Here is a 20,653-nt window from a genome sequence, read left to right as displayed (position 1 = left end):
GCCATATGGTTTAATTTTTTAGAAGGACTCCCGCTCTCCCAAATGTCTTAGTACCGCTTAGCTCGTACTCTCAAATCGGATATCATTTCATTTAATTTCATCTCAGTTGATTAATGTCTCAAATTACTCATCTTCATTTCATTTCACTTCATATTATAATTTTTCATAAAAATAAGAACATAAATTAAAATAAGATGTGACTTAAAGGTCTTAGTTACCAAGTCATAAAATCCCTTTAAAAAAAGATCATTTAAGTTAAAAGTTCAGATTGGTTGGTGATGTCTGTCTTCTCTGTAGTTATCAAAAAGGGAAAGGGATCTTGTCGAAATGATCCGAACGGTAATCAGGTTGTCTCCAAGTTTTGTCTTACCAATTTTTCGTGAAAGAAATGAAAATGATTACGATGTCCTTAACAGACCTCTGCCTGGAGGCCCTCAGACAGGCTGGGATCGGGTTAAAGCCATGTATAAAAAAAAGTAAGAAAATTGCATTTTTCATCAATATTATTTAATAATCATACTCGCTAAGATTTTATGTTTAAAATTACTAATAAAATAATACTATGGATTTATGGTATTTTCGTGACTGAATCGCATTAGTGCTTCAAATTTAAGTGAACTCCATGAGATTTATGAAATAAACAAATATTTTAGCGAATTCGACGAAGTTTCTCCTGAACTGAATACAGTTGTACAATCCACATTGTGCGGTGCATTTGTTGGTGTTTGTTTCGGAGGATTTATCTCATCTCGAGAAGCCTACCTGTATTTTATTGAAAATAATCAAGCAACCGCTTATAAAACAGTAGGCGATGCAAAGGTATTGTAAAAGGTTTGCATAATACATGATTGTTTTTAAAATAGAGATGCTGACTCAAATGTTTTGTATCCTTAACTATTATTCTTTATTTAATTTATTGATACATTCATAATTGGAATGTTCAGGAAGATAAAGATGCTCCCAAACACTCAACCGCTTAATCTTAACCCACTTTTGAATTATTTTTTAATTCACAATAGATGTAACTTTAACTATATTAGGTGTTATGTGTAAGTGGTAACATGTAACAAGTGGCCAGCGAGGAAACAAACTCATTAACTTTTTTAACATTTCCAAGAATATCTACTAGAATATGTACCGGTTCTTCAATATCTTTTCTCCATATCCTGCTTAATACAGCTACAGATCACCTGGTAGAATGCTGTCACAGGATTACAGTATGCTTGTCTGCCTAGAAAGCTGTAAATTATTATTAGTTTATATTGAATATAAATTATTACTATTTTTATCCTTAATTTATTATCTTTTATAATGATTTTATAAAACCTTGGTGATGGATTACAGAAAAAACTGCAAGACTATGTAACAATTGGATTTGCCAAAGGTGCCTACAAGTGGGGATGGAAATTAAGTATTTTTACAGGAATGTTCAGGTAAATTTATTAAGACTAATATAAGCAATACATATCAACGCTTGAAAGGCAAACGTGACTAAGCGACAATAACTGCTTTGTACATAAATGATAGGCAATAAACATATTCAATGCGCAAAAAAAATTTTTTTTCTAGGTTTATTAAAACCATTTCAATTACAGCTAGATTCGTTAAAATATAATTTTTTTCAGGTATTACAACTTTAAATTCGTCTGCTGTAAAGTTCACGCATTGTTGCTTAGTCATGTTTGCCTTTCAAATAAATATAATAAATAAATAAATATAATATATATACATATAAATACAGTACATGTAAACACAAGGAATCAAATCTCTAACATTCTTAGCATATATTCTATTTGTTATTTAATCCTATTTTACATTTAATTTTATTGTGAAGACTTTAGTCTCGCAGTAGACGCAGATTTCATCATTAGTTCAAATGCACTGGACTTAAAGTGGAATTATATTTATCATCAGTATTACATATGCTTTTAGTATTAGTTATGAGCAATGAAGATATCTAAAACAAAGATCCAATTTTTTTTCTTGAAAATTTTGAATGAGAAAAAAAATGTACACATTACTAATTCATATCATTTTCATGCCGAAGTAATTATAAGGTACATATAACTTGTACCATTTTTGAAACAATTTCTTCTACAACTCATTTAGTGATTTTTTTAAATAACACTACATTTTAACAATTGTTTGTCAAATTTTATCGCAGTGTTTGATCATGATAATAATCGAACATTGCAATATGTGAAAATGTGATAGTCATATAATTATAACCTAATGGTTGAATAAATTAAACTGATTTTACTGTATTTACATTTTTTTATTGCTTAGATGGCAGGACGAGCTCATGAGCCACCTAATGTTAAGTGGTTAACGGAGCACATAGACATCTACAAAATAAATATTGCCAACCGCCTTGAAACATGAGTTCTGAAGTCTCATTTTTAAGAATACAGCAGCTACACCACCCTTTAGACCAAAATGCAATACTGCTTCACGGTAGAAATAGGTAGGGTGGTGGTACCTACCCGTGTGTACTCTCAAGACGTCCTACTACTGGTAATTAAACAAATTATAATTTTGCGGATTTGATTTTTATTACATAATGTTATTCCTGCACTGTGGAAGTCAATCGTGAATGTTTGTTAAGTTCCTTGGAACATTTCAGTTTGATAGCCACAACAATATCTGCATATCGTGGAGATACAACACTCATCGAGTACACAACTGCAGGTGCACTTACCGGAGCATTGTATAAAGCAAATTTAGGATTGGCTGCTATGATTGTTGGTGGTTCCCTAGGTAACGATTAGAAACAGCCAGACATTTTTTACTACTAGTTACCATATTATTTATATATTTCTTTATTTTTAGGAGCTGTATTAAGTACAATAGGTGGACTTTTAATTATTGGAATATTAAAAATTACTGGTGTTCGTATGAGCGATATACGACAAGCATTATACAAAATCAAAGAATCTAGGTAAGTTTCAAGTACAGCTTCAGAGAAAATGTCAAAATTAGTCAGTACTAGCTATGCCATAGATTGTTTTTACACTACCATGCGTAAGAGGTGTGCATCTCTGGTAAGCAGAGTGAGGGCCAGCTCCAACAGTATCCTGAGCATGATCGCAAGCAGGCTGGACTGTGTATACATGGGTCGCTGTGGTGCCATCTCCCATGGGATGTTACGACAGTAATTCATTGTGATGTAAATATAACTACTAACATAGGTCTAAGTCTTATTAACAATTTATATGAGTCATGGTTACTTGCAATAAAAACATTATTATTATTATTATTAATAATATGCCTTGCAGTTTCATTCATGTTAAATTTGTAATTTAGAAATTATGAAACAGATTGCATTGTCCTAGAATAAAGACTTTCAGTGTCATTTGCTTATTTAAAACTCATTCCATTTTTATATTCATAGTCATATTTTCATATTTACCATAGCAGATTATCTAGATATATCTGGCATTAACAGGGTCATGTCATTTACCATGATATAAAGTATCCCATGTGGTAATCCAGGATGTATTTTTAATATAATCTCTGCAATATTTGATACAAATCTATTCAGTTAGGTTATTTGTAATATTACGAGTAGTATAGATAAAATCAAAATAATATAATAAGTTCTAGGAATCACAAGCATATGGTCAGGTAGGCTATATGCAAATTATTGTTTTTAAACTGGTTTATGATTATTTATTTATTTGTGCTATTCTTAGCGGATGCTAATAAAAAACGTTAAGCACTTGTTCAAAATCACAATGAGTGATCACTGTAGTGCAGAATTCAACATCTGACTACTAGCGTGTGACTGTAAAAAATATAAAACATTGGCATGATACCACTATATCTGCTTTAATGTACTGTTCTCTTATTCAATAGGACTGATCACTATAATCAAGCAATAGAGAAATCATCAAAAATCAAACACGACGATTTGACAAGACATCATGACACAATAGTCCAAGAGCAAGGTGAAGTGAAGATTGAGGAGGTTTAATTAAAATTCAACGTATCATACCGTAATTTCACGAAGATGTAATAAACTAGGATGGTATATAAAACTTTCGAATGCTTGATAGAATATGCTTTTGCAAAGCATTTGAGATTAAAACAGTTACTACCTATTTAATTTTATGTTTGTAAATATTGTAAGTGTTGTACATTAAAACCTCATTATAATGAAATTATTGTTTTCTTATTTTATTTCAATAAGTGTTGTACATTAAAACCTCTTCATAATGAATTATAGTTTTGTTATTTTATTTCATTGCATAACATTGAACATTTGTTGCCTTTTATGGCAAAGTTCCTTTTTATCTCAAAAGACGCCTGGAGTTCGCTCGTGATAACATATTGGCTCCCTGTTTTCTGATGAGACGTAAAATTAATGATGGCAGTGAATTGATTCTTCCTTCACTGCATTCGTTTGTAGAACACACCTCCGGTAAAATAAATTTGTATTTCCGATTAAAGTAGAATTATTTTGTCCGTGCAGTTTGGATCATAAAAAATCGGAGCGGTGCGGTGAAGCGAGTATTTCGCTCTCTCTTCCACTCATGAGCCTTAATGGACGGGCATAGCAATGCGCATTATTGTTGTCGATAAGCGTTATCGATAGTGTATTTAGTTTTGTCATTTTTTGGGTTAGTGATAAAAATGAAAGAAAAAATCACTAATCGAACACTTACACCACATATCGCCGCAGCAAGTTAACGAGAACGGCAGAAATTAACACTGTCACTTTTCGGGATCTATTCTTATTTCAGTGAAAAATTTTAACACATTGTTGATAACAAAACGTGCAAATATTATTTTGAATAAATTCTGCCGTTTTGATACAAAACAAATGAGTAGCCATTGTGTCACTAAAGAAATTCAGAGAACGAATGCATAAAAACACATTTCTCTTCGACATAATGTATAGTAATCGGCAAACTTCGTGAGCAAATGACCTTGACTGCGCAGAACCGAATTTTAGATCACTTTGGTGGTGAGGGTGAGGCGCGACGGCAGGGGAAATCGTATCGAGCGCGTTATTGGTAGATCAGTCTAACCCTGCGTCCCGCACTGCGCCCTCATTCCGCTTGCTCCCAAAAGTACGCTTGCGTACAGTGGAAAGTCTATCGTTATTAATCGTTAAGTTATTTGTTATAATTGCTTGTGGACTTTGTTGCCATTGCTATTTGTTGAGTGTTTGTTGATTTTTTATAAAACATACACTATGCCGTGACAAACTGGTGTAGTACTTAAAAGAAAGGGTAGAAAATTTGTGTACGACGTATATTGCTTCTTTATAAAACATGGGAAGAATGATATGGAAAAATTAAAACAGACTTCGGAAGCAACAAAAACATCAGTGAGTACTGTTAGGTGCATTATTAACGAAGCTAAAGGCTCTGGCTTGCTCGCCGTGTTTCGGACTCCGGGTAAGAAAAGATCAGGGAAGAAGAAAGTTACCGGAATGGATAGTTTCGTTCAATCTGTAATAAAAAGATGTAATCATAATAACTACATAACAAGCAGCGAAACTCCGTACCGTAGAAAGGCTTCGAAAAATTTAAAGAAGATATAAATTTTAATGGCTCGGAATTAAGCTTACGACGGATTATGAAAGAGCTAGGCTTCAGATGGAAAAAAAGAACAGAAAATAATCGGAAGCTGGTAAATGAAAAAAGTAACATTCGATTACTACGAATCGAATATCTTCAAAAAATAATTAATTATAGACAAAAAAGAAGACCGAATCGACAGAGTTGTAAACTACGCCGATGAGCCCTATGTCGACTCATCACGATGATAGCGACTCGGGTGATGAAAACAGTGATGATGATGATGGTCAAGATTATGATAACGAAAAAAAAATTACAAATACCAGCTTCGCTTCAACTGAACCAAGACCTGGCAACAGCTCTAGTTTTGACTTAATAGAAGGAATATCTATTTTACCCCAAGATTAAATTATTACAATTATTAACCTATATGTTTTGTTGATGTTCTAATAAATATATAAATAAATACATATGTTGATTTTAATAATTTAATAGCATTATGACGCAGAGTAAGTAATGTTTTTGCACGTGAGTGTACCATGCGCAAACTTACCCCCACTACGTCGACAAATGCTCAAGAAGTTTGCCGGTTATTATACTATAATTTGCAGGTAAGTACAAATAACTCATAACAACAATGTCTCACCACCCTTCGTATACCACCCCGCCGCCGTGTATATACCTGCCTTCGATGACTCATTTGTATTTATCGATAAGGGCGTTGCGCCCGCGCAACATGCTCACCACCCTAGCCGGACAGGAGTTTATTTTAAAATGTTGCAAAAACTGAGATATTTTATTCCTTTTGAGAGTTTCCATTGGGTGCGTCGCGAAAATGGTTAGCTACGCAACAATCATGTTTGATCGAATTGTTCCTCTTAAAAAGTTCCAAAAATTGTTCCTAAAATAGCGTATTTCAGCTAGATATATTTTTAGGATGGCTCATCATAATTTTTTTTAATCGTAATAAAATATGTTCTAAAATAATCCATTCATGGCCAAGGACTTTTTTATGAACATTGTACTAATCAAATGCAGATACCTAAATTATTCATTACAAGTATTTCATTTCGAACAAAATCGTTCCTTACATAATTTGATTTCAATGAACATTTCAGCTTAAATAACAGTTTTTAAATATTTACAAAAAAGAATGATAACGCGGAATTACCTATATGCGCTGCAGTCACAGGAGTCACTTGGTCGATTGGTAGCCTCGTATCCCAATGATTTGCTTATTAACTTCAGATGAATAAAATTTCCCATTACATATTCGTTCAGTATCTCGCAAGTTTGCCGCAAACATTTGATCACGTAAGAATAGATTTACCTACATCAAGACTTTTTCACAAGGACAGTATCACAATCAGATTGCAGAAAAAGTTTGTTATTCTATCACAAGATATCCTTATTATAACTTTTATTGTAGATAGTTGAAAAATTAAAATAAATCTTCGAAATAACCGATAAATATTACCGATTAAAGATATACAAAGCTTCACCTGGTTTCGTCTTATTTTTAATTTATGCAGGTACCAACCTACTAAATTTGGGTCAATTATTCTCCAGACGTGGTTCGTAGATAAAACAAAGTTTCAGATTCTAACCTGACCTAACATAGGATGCCTACGCTCCAGTCTTTCTAACCATCTCTTTCTCTCTTATGTGACGCAGAGGAAGTGGCGCGGTTCAACTAGTTTAAGTATAGACTGTTTATTGCTTTTATGTGTAAAATATTAATGTCATACATTTTAAGTCTTCTTCTTTCTTCCTTTTTTTTATTGCCCTTGTCGACGAGCACACGGCCCACCTGATGGTGAGGCACACGGCCCACCTCGTGTAGGGCTCGAATCAAATCGTTCTATTTAAATCGGTCTTGGGCAGTTTGTTCTAGCTCCTCCCACGTCATGCCCTAGACGTCCACGTTCCACCGAGCGACGCCAAGATGTTCTGGGACGGCTTCTCTTCCTTTTGCCAGACACTTTCCAAGTCAGTGTTCTCTTGGATAGATGTGTATCGGGCTTTCTCAATATGTGACCAATCCAATACCACTTCCGTGTAAGGATCTCCTCCTCCATTAGTGTCTGCTTGGTGATCCTCCACAGCTCTTTATTAGTGATCGTCTCGGGCCAAAAGATTTTCAAAATCTGACGCAGGCATTGTAAGTACATCGTGGTTAGTTTCTTAGATGATCCTTGTCCATCTGAAGGTTGTTTGGACGAGATCGCTCTTAGTGGTAAGATCTGCCATTGAAATTTGTAATTGTATTTTGAGTTTGTTTTATTTTTATATTGGTGTACAATAAAGCACTCTAAAATAATCTTTTTGTTCGTTTTTGCCCAAAAACGAGTAGTTTAAGGAATAAAAAATTAGAAACAACCTACAAAACTATTTATTTTATCATATTGACTTTCAATTGTATCTGTAAACTTTTATAATGTGAAATACACTAGCAAGTCTCTGTAAAAAATTTGACTCAAATTTACTGATTTTTCTAAGCAAACTGAAAAATATGTATGTTGCAGGTAATGTCCTGTAACTTGAATGCACCGTAAATAAAACGCATATTATGAATGAAAATACTACTTTATTGATGAACAGATACAAAAAATGTTTCCGCACAAAACGATCTCATAATCAGAGTATACAAAAATATCAAGTAGGTACCTACATTTTATACAATACAATTTTGTGCATAAAACGTGGAGATTTTTTTGCATTAATATTCATTTATTAATTTTAATAATAAAATAATTAGAATATTTAGTTGTAAACAAGCAAAATCACGATTTTATTATATATTTTCAAACAGATTTCAAATGGTACAGTACACAACCAAAGTTTTAGGCAGTATAAAAAAGCATAATTTCATTGGCACTGTAAAAAAAGGGTGTAAATATATATATGCGAATGATAATATTACATTGCAAAAAAAACGTGTAACCATTCGTAAGCATATCCAAACTCAATTTACGAGAGAACAAAAAATCTGTATATAGCGACAAATTTTCACGTGTTTTATTTCCAACCAGTAGTAATTTTAGTTATAAATTACTCGATTTAACAATACGCAGCTTTCATACTTTATTATTGTCATGAATTTTGTACGTACATTCGTATGTCGGCTACATTTATTTTTTAGTTATTTTTAATACACAGTAAGTTTGGTTCGATTTATTCGATTCATTCGCCCACAATAATAAATCGGTATTTTCTGAGCACGTGCAGTGTACTGCTCTGATTTTTTAAAGTGAAAAAACATGCATATTGCGACACTAATAAAAATATAATTTATCAATTACGAAAAATATTATGCATTTTCTACATTAATTTCATACATATAAAACCTTTACTATAGATACTATTCGTATAAACGTTAATTATCCGTCAGAGTCATTTATGTTTGCAACGAAACTTCCGCACTTTATGTGTATTATAATAATATAAGGTTTCAATTAAAATAGGCAGTCTCAAAGCACTGCTTTTTAACGAGATTTAATTGCGACGTAGAGACGTAACATTAAAATAAAAATTTCGGATTTTTAACAATCATCAGATCAATTTAGCTTCAGTTGATTCTCAGGCGAACTTCGTAAAAACAATATACGTTGTACAAACATACATTTTACGCCTATAAAAGGCAAGAAACTAAATAAATACTGACTTCTTAAAATCACTTGATATATAATGACTCCATAATACATTTCGTTTCATTCTATAATTTAATAACCTATATACAAAACAATACATAAAATAAATAAGCCTTATTTAAATTTCAACTAGGTATATATCGAGTGGTATATAGGTATATATCGGAAAGGCTATTTTTGCAACTTTATAAGAGCTATTTAAATTTTAAAATTTGAAAAAAAATAACATAAAAAAAAAACTTCTTCAGCTCTTTGAATATCGTAAACATAATTGAAGTTTAAATAAAGATATCGTACTGTTGATACTAATACCAAATAAAACGGACTTTTAATTACAAAGATATATGTCGCGTATTAACCAAAATATCTCTTAAACTAAATACCACACGATATATAATTATTAGATAATACGTTCCATAAAAGCTGACTTCAACTTGATTTTCAACTTATAAATAAAATATTCCAAACATTGAATATGATTGCACGAAATACGTATTAAATATGGATCAAATAATTTAGGGGAATAAATACATTAAAAAAGTTAAAAAAAATTCGAAGAAAATCAATCACACAGCCTTTGGTGCTGGTGCATTTAAAACAAAGAAGCAATAGATTAAAAAATACAAAGTGATAATGTAATTTCATTAAAATATACAGTAATGTACTTTATAAACATTATTTTTATCATATAAAAAAACCAGCAAAAGCATTGAAATTTTATAAACAATTTTCGGCACAAAAAAATAGGTAAATTCGTTCAGGTAATATACTTAAAAACTACTTGGCATGATTTAAGAGTATAAAATAATATAATAGTAAAAACATTTAAATATCTTACTACTGAGAGGTCTGTGATTTTGTGATACGTTTGGCACCCCTATTCGGGGGGCCTTTAGGTTTGGCAAAAGCGGGACGGTGTAAGTTTCTCTTCGGATGTATTTCATCATATAGATATTCTTCGGTCAGTTCTTTGCCATCGTCGATTTCCAACTGAAAAAAAAAAATCTTTACTTTATACATTTAATGATAAAAGTATGAAAGGGGTGTGTAAGTCTGGCTCCTTAGTGCTACTGCTTCGGCTCGCATAATTACTCATGCGTATTAATCACCTTCATTATATGAGTCAAGTATTACAAAAAAAAAAACTAATAGTGGTGGGACCAAAAAGTTTGAGAGCCTGTGATAGGCGTAAAAATAACTATTGTACTTATGTAATGACAAAAAACAATGATGTACCAAAATTAAAAAAAGCCGAATTATTCTATATTCTATAAATTAACCATTTATGGAACGATTGCAACATAATATTAATTTATACATTTAATGTTTTCCCGAGGCTGAATTGTTCCTACATTTTGAGGACGCCTTTTATAATTTTTACATAGGTAACCGTTTTCTATTCACGGTAATACAATTCGTGTGAATATTCAAAAAAACCAAATTAAGTAAAACGTTTACAGCAGTGAAGCTTCCTAATGAGTTAATTTAATACTTAAGACTTACGGAGGGTTGTCATAATCATTAATGGCATGTTAATAAAGACGGCGCCGCACTATCCTGTCATTAAATATCGATGAACTTTAGACAGTGCGTTAGCATTTTTTGTATAATATGTATTTGTTTTTTTTACTTATTGCCTCTTTAAGCAGACGAGCATACGGCCCACCTGATGGTAAGTGGTTACCGTAGCTCATGGATGCCAGCAATGCCAGAGGCAGAGTCAAGTCGCTGTCTGCCGTTTAATACTCTCCACAATGTATTTACATGTAAATTTCTAGATTCTTTTAAGGTTTTATGGATAAGGAATTAGTGATAGCATCTGTGTATCATCATCACAACAGCGGAGTCATATTTTTTTTTTTTATTGCCCTTGTAGGCAGACGAGCATACGGCCCACCTGATGGTGAGTGGTTACCGTCGCCCATCGACTTCAGCAATGCCAGGGGCAGAGCCAAGCCGCTGCCTACCGCTTAATACTCTCCTCAAGCCTCGTTTGAAGAAGGACATGTCATAGGGAGTATGACGACAAAAACAACTAACTCACTCTTTTTGTTATTTCGACGCCCATTTTCTCTATGATTTCTAAGAACTGCCCTTTGCAACTTGAATACATCATTCGCTCTTTAATACTACAGTTGTAGCCGGGCATTGAGTAGATGAATACTGAAACAACAATGAAAAATATTAGTTGATTCTTCAATGATTTTTACACATACAGGTATCCGTTTTTTTTTTTGTGGTTGGTTGGGTGGACGAGCTCACAGCCCAACCGGTGTTATGTGGTTACTGGAGCTCATAGACATCTACAACTTAAATGCGCCACCCACCTTGAGATATAAGTTCTAAGGTCTCAAATATAGTTAAAACGGCTGCCCCACCCTTCAAACCGAAACGCATTACTGCTTCGCGGCAGAAATAGGCAGGGCGGTGGTACCTACCCGTGCGGACTAGACTAGCGGAGAGGTCCTACCACCAGTAATTACGCAAATTATAATTTTGCGAGTTTGATTTTTTTATTACACGATGTTATTCCTTCAGCATGGAAGTCAATCGTGAACATTTGTTAAGTACGTATTTCATTAGAAAATTTAGTGGCCGCCTGCGGGATTCGAACACCGGTGCATCGCTCGATACGAATGCACTAGACGTCTTATCCTTTAGGCCACGACGACTTGTTGGGATCTACACGTGCTGACTCATTGTGTGCCTTACCACGCCCTATAACTCACCGCACACAATTCCATAAGCTATTTACCAAAAAAATCCAATATACTAGGACTGTCAAGAGTATTTAAGTTTTCATATTAATTTCAATATTATGTATTGATGAAGTTTAAAAAAATTCATAAACAATATTTTCAAGGAGCTTTTGCATTCATATTTATAATTCAAGTATTCGTTGAAACTATATTATACAAATAAGCACGTTATTATCTTGATACCTGTACTGTCCATGTGGTCTCCCTCGTGCGTGTGTGTGAATATGTAAAGGTGATATCTGGCTTGGTCATTGGGAACTTGGAGAGGTAATTCTTCTAATAATATCTTTGACGCTTTCGATAAGTTAATCTTTTCTTCTTCTAAATCTGAAAATTAAGATGCTGAGTCAAGGACAACAGGCAGATGGTATGAGAAAGCATGAATAAAATTACGTACCAGTTAAGAACTCATGGTCAACCTATTAGTAGCATCTCCAATCTAACAACCTACCCTCAGACTTACAGAAAAAATATGTTTAAATGTGATGTCATTTATTTTGAAATTTGGGAATAATCTGCTCACTGTGGGAATCATTATTTACTACTTACATAACTATTTATTTTCGTATGTTATTTAGTTCACATAATTATAACCAACCCTAGTGTTTTTTGTTTGCTATTTAAGTGTTTTTGTTGGTTGACGTAGGACGAACAAATATTATAAAAGGTGTTTTTGTTTGGTTTAAAGTTTGCATCGGAGAAATTAAATTGTAATTATTGATGTGTTTTATTGCTAAAATTCCTTGCTTAAAAATAACTACACTCCTAGAGTTCGCTTTGTGGAATAATTATGAGATTGTAAGACTTTATAAACTACAGCAGAACCAATGACCAGAATAATAAGTCGCCGTGGCCTAAAGGATAAGACGTCCGGTGCATTCGTGTTGAAGCGATGCACTGGTGTTCGAATCCCGCAGGCGGGTACCAATTTTTCTAATGAAATACGTACTCAACAAATGTTCACGATTGACTTCCACGGTGAAGGAATAACATCGTGTAATAAAAACCAAACCCGCAAAATTATAATTTGCGTAATCACTGGTGGTAGGACCTCTTGTGAGTCCGCACGGGTAGGTACCACCACCCCGCCTATTTCCGCCGTGAAGCAGTAATGCGTTTCGGTTCGAAGGGTGGGGTAGCCGTTGTAACTATACTGAGACCTTAGAACTTATATCTCGAGGTGGGTGGCGCATTTACGTTGTAGATGTCTATGGGCTCCAGTAACCACTTAACACCAGGTGGGCTGTGAGCTCGTCCATCCATCTAAGCAATAAAAAAAAAATAAAAAAATAAGGCCAGCGGTTCTCCATGTTTTTTTTTTAAATCATTGCTCTACTCCTTTTCACATACACACACTAGGAGTGGGTGATATAAATCGTATATAGATTCAATATCTATATATCGCAGCAATATCGTTGAATCCGATATCGCCCCGCACGAAATCTATATATCGATATCAGCCGATACACGATATTGCTCGATGTGATGCGCATCGCCATATCGTAGCGATTCGTGAATCGAAATCTATATTTCGATATCAGCCGATACACGATATTGCTCGATGTGATGCGCATCGGCATATCGTACCGATTCGTTAATATCAGCAATATTCGTTTGGTTCGTATCGAATCGGCCAGAGTGAGCGAGCGCACGATAGGGATATCATGTGATGAATGAAACAGAAACAGGCATTATCCATACAATTGTTAACCTTATATTTAAGTCCATATGTCTGTAGATTATTCTTAGCGTATCAGCAGGATACAATTAAGGAAAGAAGTTTCAACTTTCGACCCTAACTTGAATGCAGTATAGCCTATTTGCATCGTTGAATTTAATTTCACGCGCTTTGACCTTGAACTAGAATTTTTGGACAAGTGTTTATAAATACTTAAAAGTTTTTTGTGTTTGATTTTTAAAGTACACATTTTTCTATTTTTATCCAAATAATTGAGTTTATTTCTTGTGTTTGTATTAAACTTTTGAAATCTACACTCTTTTGGTATATTTTGTAATTTTAAATTAAGACACAAAATACTAAAAACTGAAAATAATGTAGCCAGTCCTAAGCCTAAGCCTGGGCATGAAGGAAAGTTTTTTTGATATTTTTATTTTCATGTTCTTTTTATTACTTTAAGATCATATTATAAATTGATATCAGAAAACCAACCGTATAACGTTGACTTAAATCTATATCTACTACGATATTATATCAGCGTTCGTTTCAAATCTCAAATATCATGAATCGAGAAAATCTACTAGCATCCATCAATATATAGATTCAGAAAATATATAGATTCAATATCCGATATTGATCCTCGATATATAGATACGATTCGATACGCGGCAAAACCGATATTACCCACTCCTAACACACACACACACACACAAACATATATACATTTTAATAACCTTCAAGTTGAGAAAGAGTGGTGAAGTTTTAATTGACAAATAATCCGACATTTTCTGCATTTTTGCCACTAATTGTCACGTTTATCGGCTTGGAGTATGGGACATGTTCTGTTATGCTACTAATATTATAATTGAAAAGTTTTTGTAGATTAATGGAAGTTTTTCACTTTCACGCAAAAACTAACAGAGGGATTTTGATCAAACATCAAAATAACGAATAGGCTATAATAAATACTATGTAGACACTATATAGCCTTAACTGTATAGCCTCAAGATTCACATATTCGAAAACAAATCTTACCTATTCTAAATTGTAAATAATTATAGGAACCTCTTTGGAGATCAACTATTCCTTGCTTAGCGGCTTCTGTTATCGGAAAGGCTACACCACCCATTGTTGATTGCCTGAAAAATACAATTATTATTAATGTTATGTTGTACTTGCAAATATTCTTAACAGTCGCCTGGTTGTTGAGACAAAACCAATCTTATGTGTACAAACATAGCTCACATTTTCCTTATCCATATGGTATTTTTTTTTTTGATACTCTAGGAAAATACGAGCTTGCTTGTGGTCTACGTTCGTACGTACGTACGGTTTGGGTAACATATTTTAGAACATAAGTTGCGTCCGCCAGAAGTCTTACAATGGCCGGTTCACTTTTTTTTCCTACCTATGCCGATAGCCTTGAGAGGCTATGTCAGCGGTACCTTAGCGTGTAGTGTAGATGAGCTCTCGGGACTCAAACCGGGGGTGTTGCTAACACTGGCCCTAGCAAGAGCAGTACTTCGCAGAATCTGCCACCGGATCGGAAACGTGACCCACTGAGAAGATCCGGCGAGAAACTCAGTGGGCTGTGTCTGAGGGTTAATTTACTCATCGAGCCCTTCGTCGCAAGCGACGAGTTCGGTGAGGACGGTGACCGGAGCCGGTTCACGAAATTTACTTATCTATTTGGAATCTCTTTTGTTTATTGTCTCTGTAGGCAGACGGCCCACCTGATGGTGAGTGGTCACCGTCGCGCATGGACGTCAGCAATGCCAGGGGCAGAGCCAATCCCCTGCCTACCATTAGACTACTATATTATTACTGTCTAAGTACATTTACAATTTTACCTGGCATCAACCCCGTAGTTGGTGTTATGTTCGCTTTCTTGCAACTCTTTCAAGGCTTCCTCTCTATCCGTGAGGGGGGCGGGTGCACTCACTCCGCTCAAATGCGCCTTGTAGCCTTTCAAAGAGACTTCTTCCTGTAAAAAAATTTTAATGGATTTATTTTCTTCAATTTCAAATCAAGTAAACTTAAAAAAGTCTCCATATACATAAAAGGTTTTTGTAGCAATGTGTGCGTCATGGTTCAATTTCTTTAGATATTATGACTTCTTTTGTCTCCAGAATTGATTCTGTTAAGTTAGTGTTATTAAAGTAAAAAGCATCATAGACAAGATTTAAACTAGAATGGTCTTTTTGACAACTGGAGATTACGTTTATTTAATTTTTTGTGTTAGTTATGATATTTATGGCAAGAGCTGGGTGAGAGAAACCGCGGATCGTGCTCAGTGGCGTGCAATTGGATAGGTCTACGTCCAGCAGTGGGCTGCTGTAGACTGATGATGATGATGATTGATGATAATAGAGTAGACTGTGGTTGCAATTCGACTTATTCGTATCAACAACTTAAATATAAGTTTTAACACTAAAAGTCCGACTGGCGGGACTTTTGTGAGTTTTTTGTGGGTTTCTTCGGTGTTCCGGGCTGTTTGCGAAGAGAGTATAAAACTGATGTGAACACTGATTTGGATAAGATTTGAATAGAAAAGCGACACAATAACTAAAATAAAACAAAATGAGAAAAGTCCAGACAAGCTAATATTGACAATATTTTGCCGGTCGTCTTCGCGCACGCCGAGGGCGCGTGGTTTTTGGCTCAGAAAAGAAAGTTCTGTCTCTTAATTCCGTACCGTTGGTTCCGTTATAAAGTTATATATTTTATTAATATCGATGACAACCCCCACCGCGTTAATATTTTAGACAATGTTATTTTTATGAAACAAACTTTCGGTGTTCCTCCATTTTACTTGGCTTCTTACGACGTCACTGTTTGCCATTGCCAAGTTCATAAGAAATCTTCGATAGTTAAAAAAATATGGACATATTAATGATATGATGCCGATTAATTTGGGTCTTTAATCAATTGGAATGAAATTACATGAAACGAGATGTGATGAAATAAAGTCCCAGTAAAATGGTGGTTATTTATCGCGGCTTTTTCAGTGAACTTATTGGAAACTCCGTCCAGCGGCTTTGTATACTTTGGCTTGACCCAGAGTTGGCCTCTTTTAAATATGGTAAACAATTAAAAAGATACCGTTATTACATATGAAACCTATGAATACATTAAAGAAATACCAAATTAACAAAATAAAGGAAATTCACATGATTTCCCTCCTCGCATTCTCGTAATAAAGTCCTTTCGATGTTCTATATTAAAATAATATGAAGCAGTTCGAGAAACTACATTTGCCATCATCTAAATTTGACGCGATTATCCATTAATGCACTACAATTTATATTTTTGTTCATGAATAAGACTGAATTTTAATGATATGCCAATATATATTTTTTCTTTTCCGAGCTTTGTGTACCTTAACAGTTGCATGCATCTCATCTTTAATATGGGCGGAACCAAATTCTTGTTTCAATGTGGCTTTCGTTGAAGCATATAACATTTTCTGCCTAACGGGTGCACTATCTGGGGACCAACTCAACAGCAACCATTCGTGACCAAGGGAATTTTTTGAATCGAACCTGAAAAAAAAATGAATAACTTTTTATGATGCGTTATGTGTTATTGGGATTCTTGGAGTTGACGTTCGAGGGATGTCCAGTATCGGAGTCATTTGGACAGCAAAACCAGGTTAGCATCAGAAATGCCGAGACTCTTCAAGCCCTTATCAGAGCAAAGGGGTTCTTCACACCATAATTTTGCTTTAGAAAGCACAAGTTCGACCTCGCGTGGAGTAGTGCTTCCAACTCGGGACTGAGGCTTCCAAATACCAGCTACTTCCATTGGACTCCATACAAAAGAGTTCCGCTTGGATTGTTGATAACCCCATGCTCACTAATCGTTTGAAACCTCTGGATCTACGGAGGTCTTCGATTCTCTCTGTACTTTGTACCGTATGTTACATCGGAAGCGCATCCTCATCATCTCATCTTTACCATGGCCCTGCTTGCCACCCGAGCAGAGTTCATTCTTACTATCTAAACAAAAGTATTCCAACCACTGCGTTCATCGAGAGTGCATTTCCAGAGATATTTTCTGCCACATACCCTCTGTCTTAGGAATAAACTCCCCTACACAGTGTTTCCTGAGCGCTATTACATGCCTTTCTTCAAACAAGATTTCTGGAGAGTAGTCAAAGGTAGTAAGCGACGAGGCTGTGCCCCGGTGTGTTGGTGAATATGTGCGACAGTAACGACTCATCATCAGGTACGCCAGGTAATAAAATAAAAAAAAAGTTATAAATAATTTCCTTAAGAAAACACATTTGATGAAAATCATTAAAATATTTGTTTTTACCTATATAATACATAACAAGGTTGATCTTCCTCAATCAATGATGGTATATATTTATCAAAATCATGCTCCCATGTTCCTTTTGTGGAAAAATGCTTAGCCATTGTCAGCTGTTCTGAAAATTCACACAGCATATATTATAATGCATTCAATACTCTTTAATAATTTACTAGTCATCAAATCATAAAATTCAGGTAGCTTAGTCATATTTTATTAAATAAGTAGAGTTGAATTTGAATCACATAGTCCTCTGACCCAAACTAGGTTTCCTTGTATTATAGGAATCAGAAGCTGATAAATATAATTATAATATAACATGAAGAACATGAACATACACAAATATTTGCCTGGCATAGGAATTGTTCGATGATGACTCAGCAGTGCTATGGCACAATGTCAATAAAAAATAAAATGTAATGTATATGTGACTGTCGTTTCAATTTACTAGGCATAAGGATCTCTTCACATTTGATAAAATAGGGTAAAGAGACATCTATCCACACATCTCAGCAAGATCATACTCATATCTTGGAATTCATATGGACCATACCATTGTCCAGTATCTGGAAAAGAGTGGATGGCAAAAAGTTTTATTGCCCAGGCCTATGTTTTTTTTTCATGTTAATATAAGTCATAAATAAGAAGACACCTACCATTTTCAATAGTGACTTTTAAAACACGAAGTTTACTATCCCGGCATTTGCTGATGTACTTCTTTAACTCAGCATTTGCTGAAATAAAATAGAAAGGATTTAGTTAGTTTGTTCCCTCTTATTCTGATGAATCTAATATGAGCTGAATTCAACCAGTACAATATCCAGCAGTCAGAAATAGGATATACACAAATCATGCTGACACCATCTATAGGAGCTATGCTAACATTAAGTCCAAAGAAACAGCTTATCCATTTAAATTTTGGTGAGCGTCATTTAGATTGCATTGAAATATACTGTGATATATTTTTTTATAGTAATTTCTGCTCATGCCCTGGGCTGGTGTGCTGGGTATGTTAGTTTGTTGTGATGGTGCATTTACAATTTTTGCGCTGGTTTTATTAACTTTAATTATTTTATGTCTATTATTAGAAATACTCTTTGAGGTTTACTTTTACCGTGCCAAGAATTTAATGTTAGGTAATCATCACATTAGTGGCATCAACCATATTATTGCAAATTATGACAACAGCTAGTTTCAAAGAGGTTTTCTTTCGCATAAAAATTTTAAATGTCCCAGAATGAAACAATATGTTTTTTTTTTTTTAATGATTGAAGGATTACTGGTGACCCGGAGGCCTTTCCAGTTTCACCAGGACAGGAAACCAATATGTAATTTTAAATGCCATTAAGGATAAGTATATCCTTTTGATGTTAAGTGGTTGCCAAAGTTTAATCACATTTCTACATATTTTCTACAATATAAAAATGTGATAATAAAACACAAATATCATAATGAAAAGAAGTGTCAATTCTCAAATCACCTCATATCAAGCAAGCAAACGCTGATATGTTCAATAAACTATAATCCAGTATTAGTGAATAATACAGTAAACTATAAGCATAATCCAATCATAAAAGTGAGTGTATGTGTATGTATGTGAGATAATGGATTTCTGAAAATTCTAAAAAATCTTTAATTTAAATTGTTCACATAAGGTATTTTGTAATACATGTGACGAATACAATAACAAATCACATCAAATGTATGGATTAATCTGAAATTAGTTATTGGTCACTGAAGATTACATGTTCGTATAATATGTCTTATGTCAACCTCAATTATTTCAGCTAGTTTTTAATATTGATTTATTTCGTTAACTTAAGAGAAACTAACTTTTCATTTCAGTAACAATCAAAATTTGTATTTTATACACTAACATGATAAACGGATTCAGTCATCTATGAAGTACATTGAAGTTTATTTTTAGATTCTTAGAAATATTTTATGAACTCAGACGTATTATAGAACTATATTATATCATGTATAACCAGATCATAATAGAATGACATGGGCCAACCATACCAACTTGGAGTTTTTACGATCTTCAGAATTAAGTGAAAGTTATGGAAAGATAATCTTACTTTATTTAAGAAATTTGCTTAAAAAATACATCACTTAACTTGAGGTTAACTGTCAATGCTGTCCGAGGTCATCAACAAAACTATATCAATCATATTTAGTTAATCGATTATAGTTTAAATGGTTCATGAATTTTCTAAAAATTATTTTTCACACATTTAGAAAAATTGACAAATAACTGTATTTTGTATTTTGCAATTTTCCTACACCCACCTTGAATCCCTGTTTGGTGCGACATTATAAATATACGTACAGCTTTCTAATATATTATAATTATTACTTAAAAAAACTATTGATAAAATAATATATGCGAATAATTGTAAAAAACTTAAATAGTAACTAATTTAGAAGTATGCGCCACTTGCCGAAATTTTCAATGTCAATTTGAGTTTCTGACAATCTACTGACAATTCACAATCTGAATAGTTCTATTTTTCCAACTGAAAAGGCAAGAGTATCTTACCATACCATAACCTATTCTTTTATATAATATATATTTTTTTTTATGAATAATTATAATATTGTGTATAATGAATTAAATTATGTTAATCAATTTGAAACATTAAGCAATTAGCATGAAATAAAATTAAATGATATGGGATAAAATATATTCTCAGTAAAATGGTGATTATTTACTGAGACTCTTTAGTG

At 33.7% G+C, this 20,653-nt stretch overlaps 2 protein-coding genes and 1 long non-coding RNA gene across 3 annotated transcripts; 1 reads left to right on the top strand and 2 right to left on the bottom strand.

Annotated features, from left to right (window-relative positions):
- Nucleotides 1–258: 258 nt before the first annotated feature.
- On the top strand, nt 259–4,160 carry 140up (RPII140-upstream gene protein). Its single transcript, XM_028180596.2, has 6 exons — nt 259–476; nt 654–819; nt 1,345–1,433; nt 2,624–2,757; nt 2,830–2,938; nt 3,856–4,160. Exons 1-6 carry the CDS (start codon nt 328–330, stop codon nt 3,971–3,973), a joined length of 765 nt encoding a protein of 254 aa, XP_028036397.2. The 5' UTR covers nt 259–327; the 3' UTR covers nt 3,974–4,160.
- Nucleotides 486–4,929, bottom strand: LOC149500357 (uncharacterized). Its single transcript, XR_016324975.1, has 2 exons — nt 4,665–4,929; nt 486–1,239 (listed from the first exon to the last, which is right to left on the bottom strand). It is a non-coding gene; the product is annotated as an uncharacterized LOC149500357 (long non-coding RNA).
- A 3,166-nt stretch (nt 4,930–8,095) lies between these two features.
- Nucleotides 8,096–20,427, bottom strand: twf (twinfilin actin binding protein). The gene is made up of 9 exons (XM_028180623.2): nt 20,216–20,427; nt 18,580–18,657; nt 17,930–18,041; nt 16,992–17,154; nt 15,463–15,596; nt 14,648–14,751; nt 12,118–12,261; nt 11,220–11,338; nt 8,096–10,165 (listed from the first exon to the last, which is right to left on the bottom strand). Exons 1-9 carry the CDS (start codon nt 20,238–20,240, stop codon nt 10,013–10,015), a joined length of 1,032 nt encoding a protein of 343 aa, XP_028036424.2. The 5' UTR covers nt 20,241–20,427; the 3' UTR covers nt 8,096–10,012.
- Nucleotides 20,428–20,653: the final 226 nt, after the last annotated feature.

The sequence above is a fragment of the Bombyx mandarina genome, chromosome 22, assembly GCF_030267445.1.
Source record: "Bombyx mandarina strain Sakado chromosome 22, ASM3026744v2".
Taxonomy (NCBI): Eukaryota; Metazoa; Arthropoda; class Insecta; order Lepidoptera; family Bombycidae; genus Bombyx; species Bombyx mandarina.
This window is presented reverse-complemented; position numbering and strand designations above follow the sequence as displayed.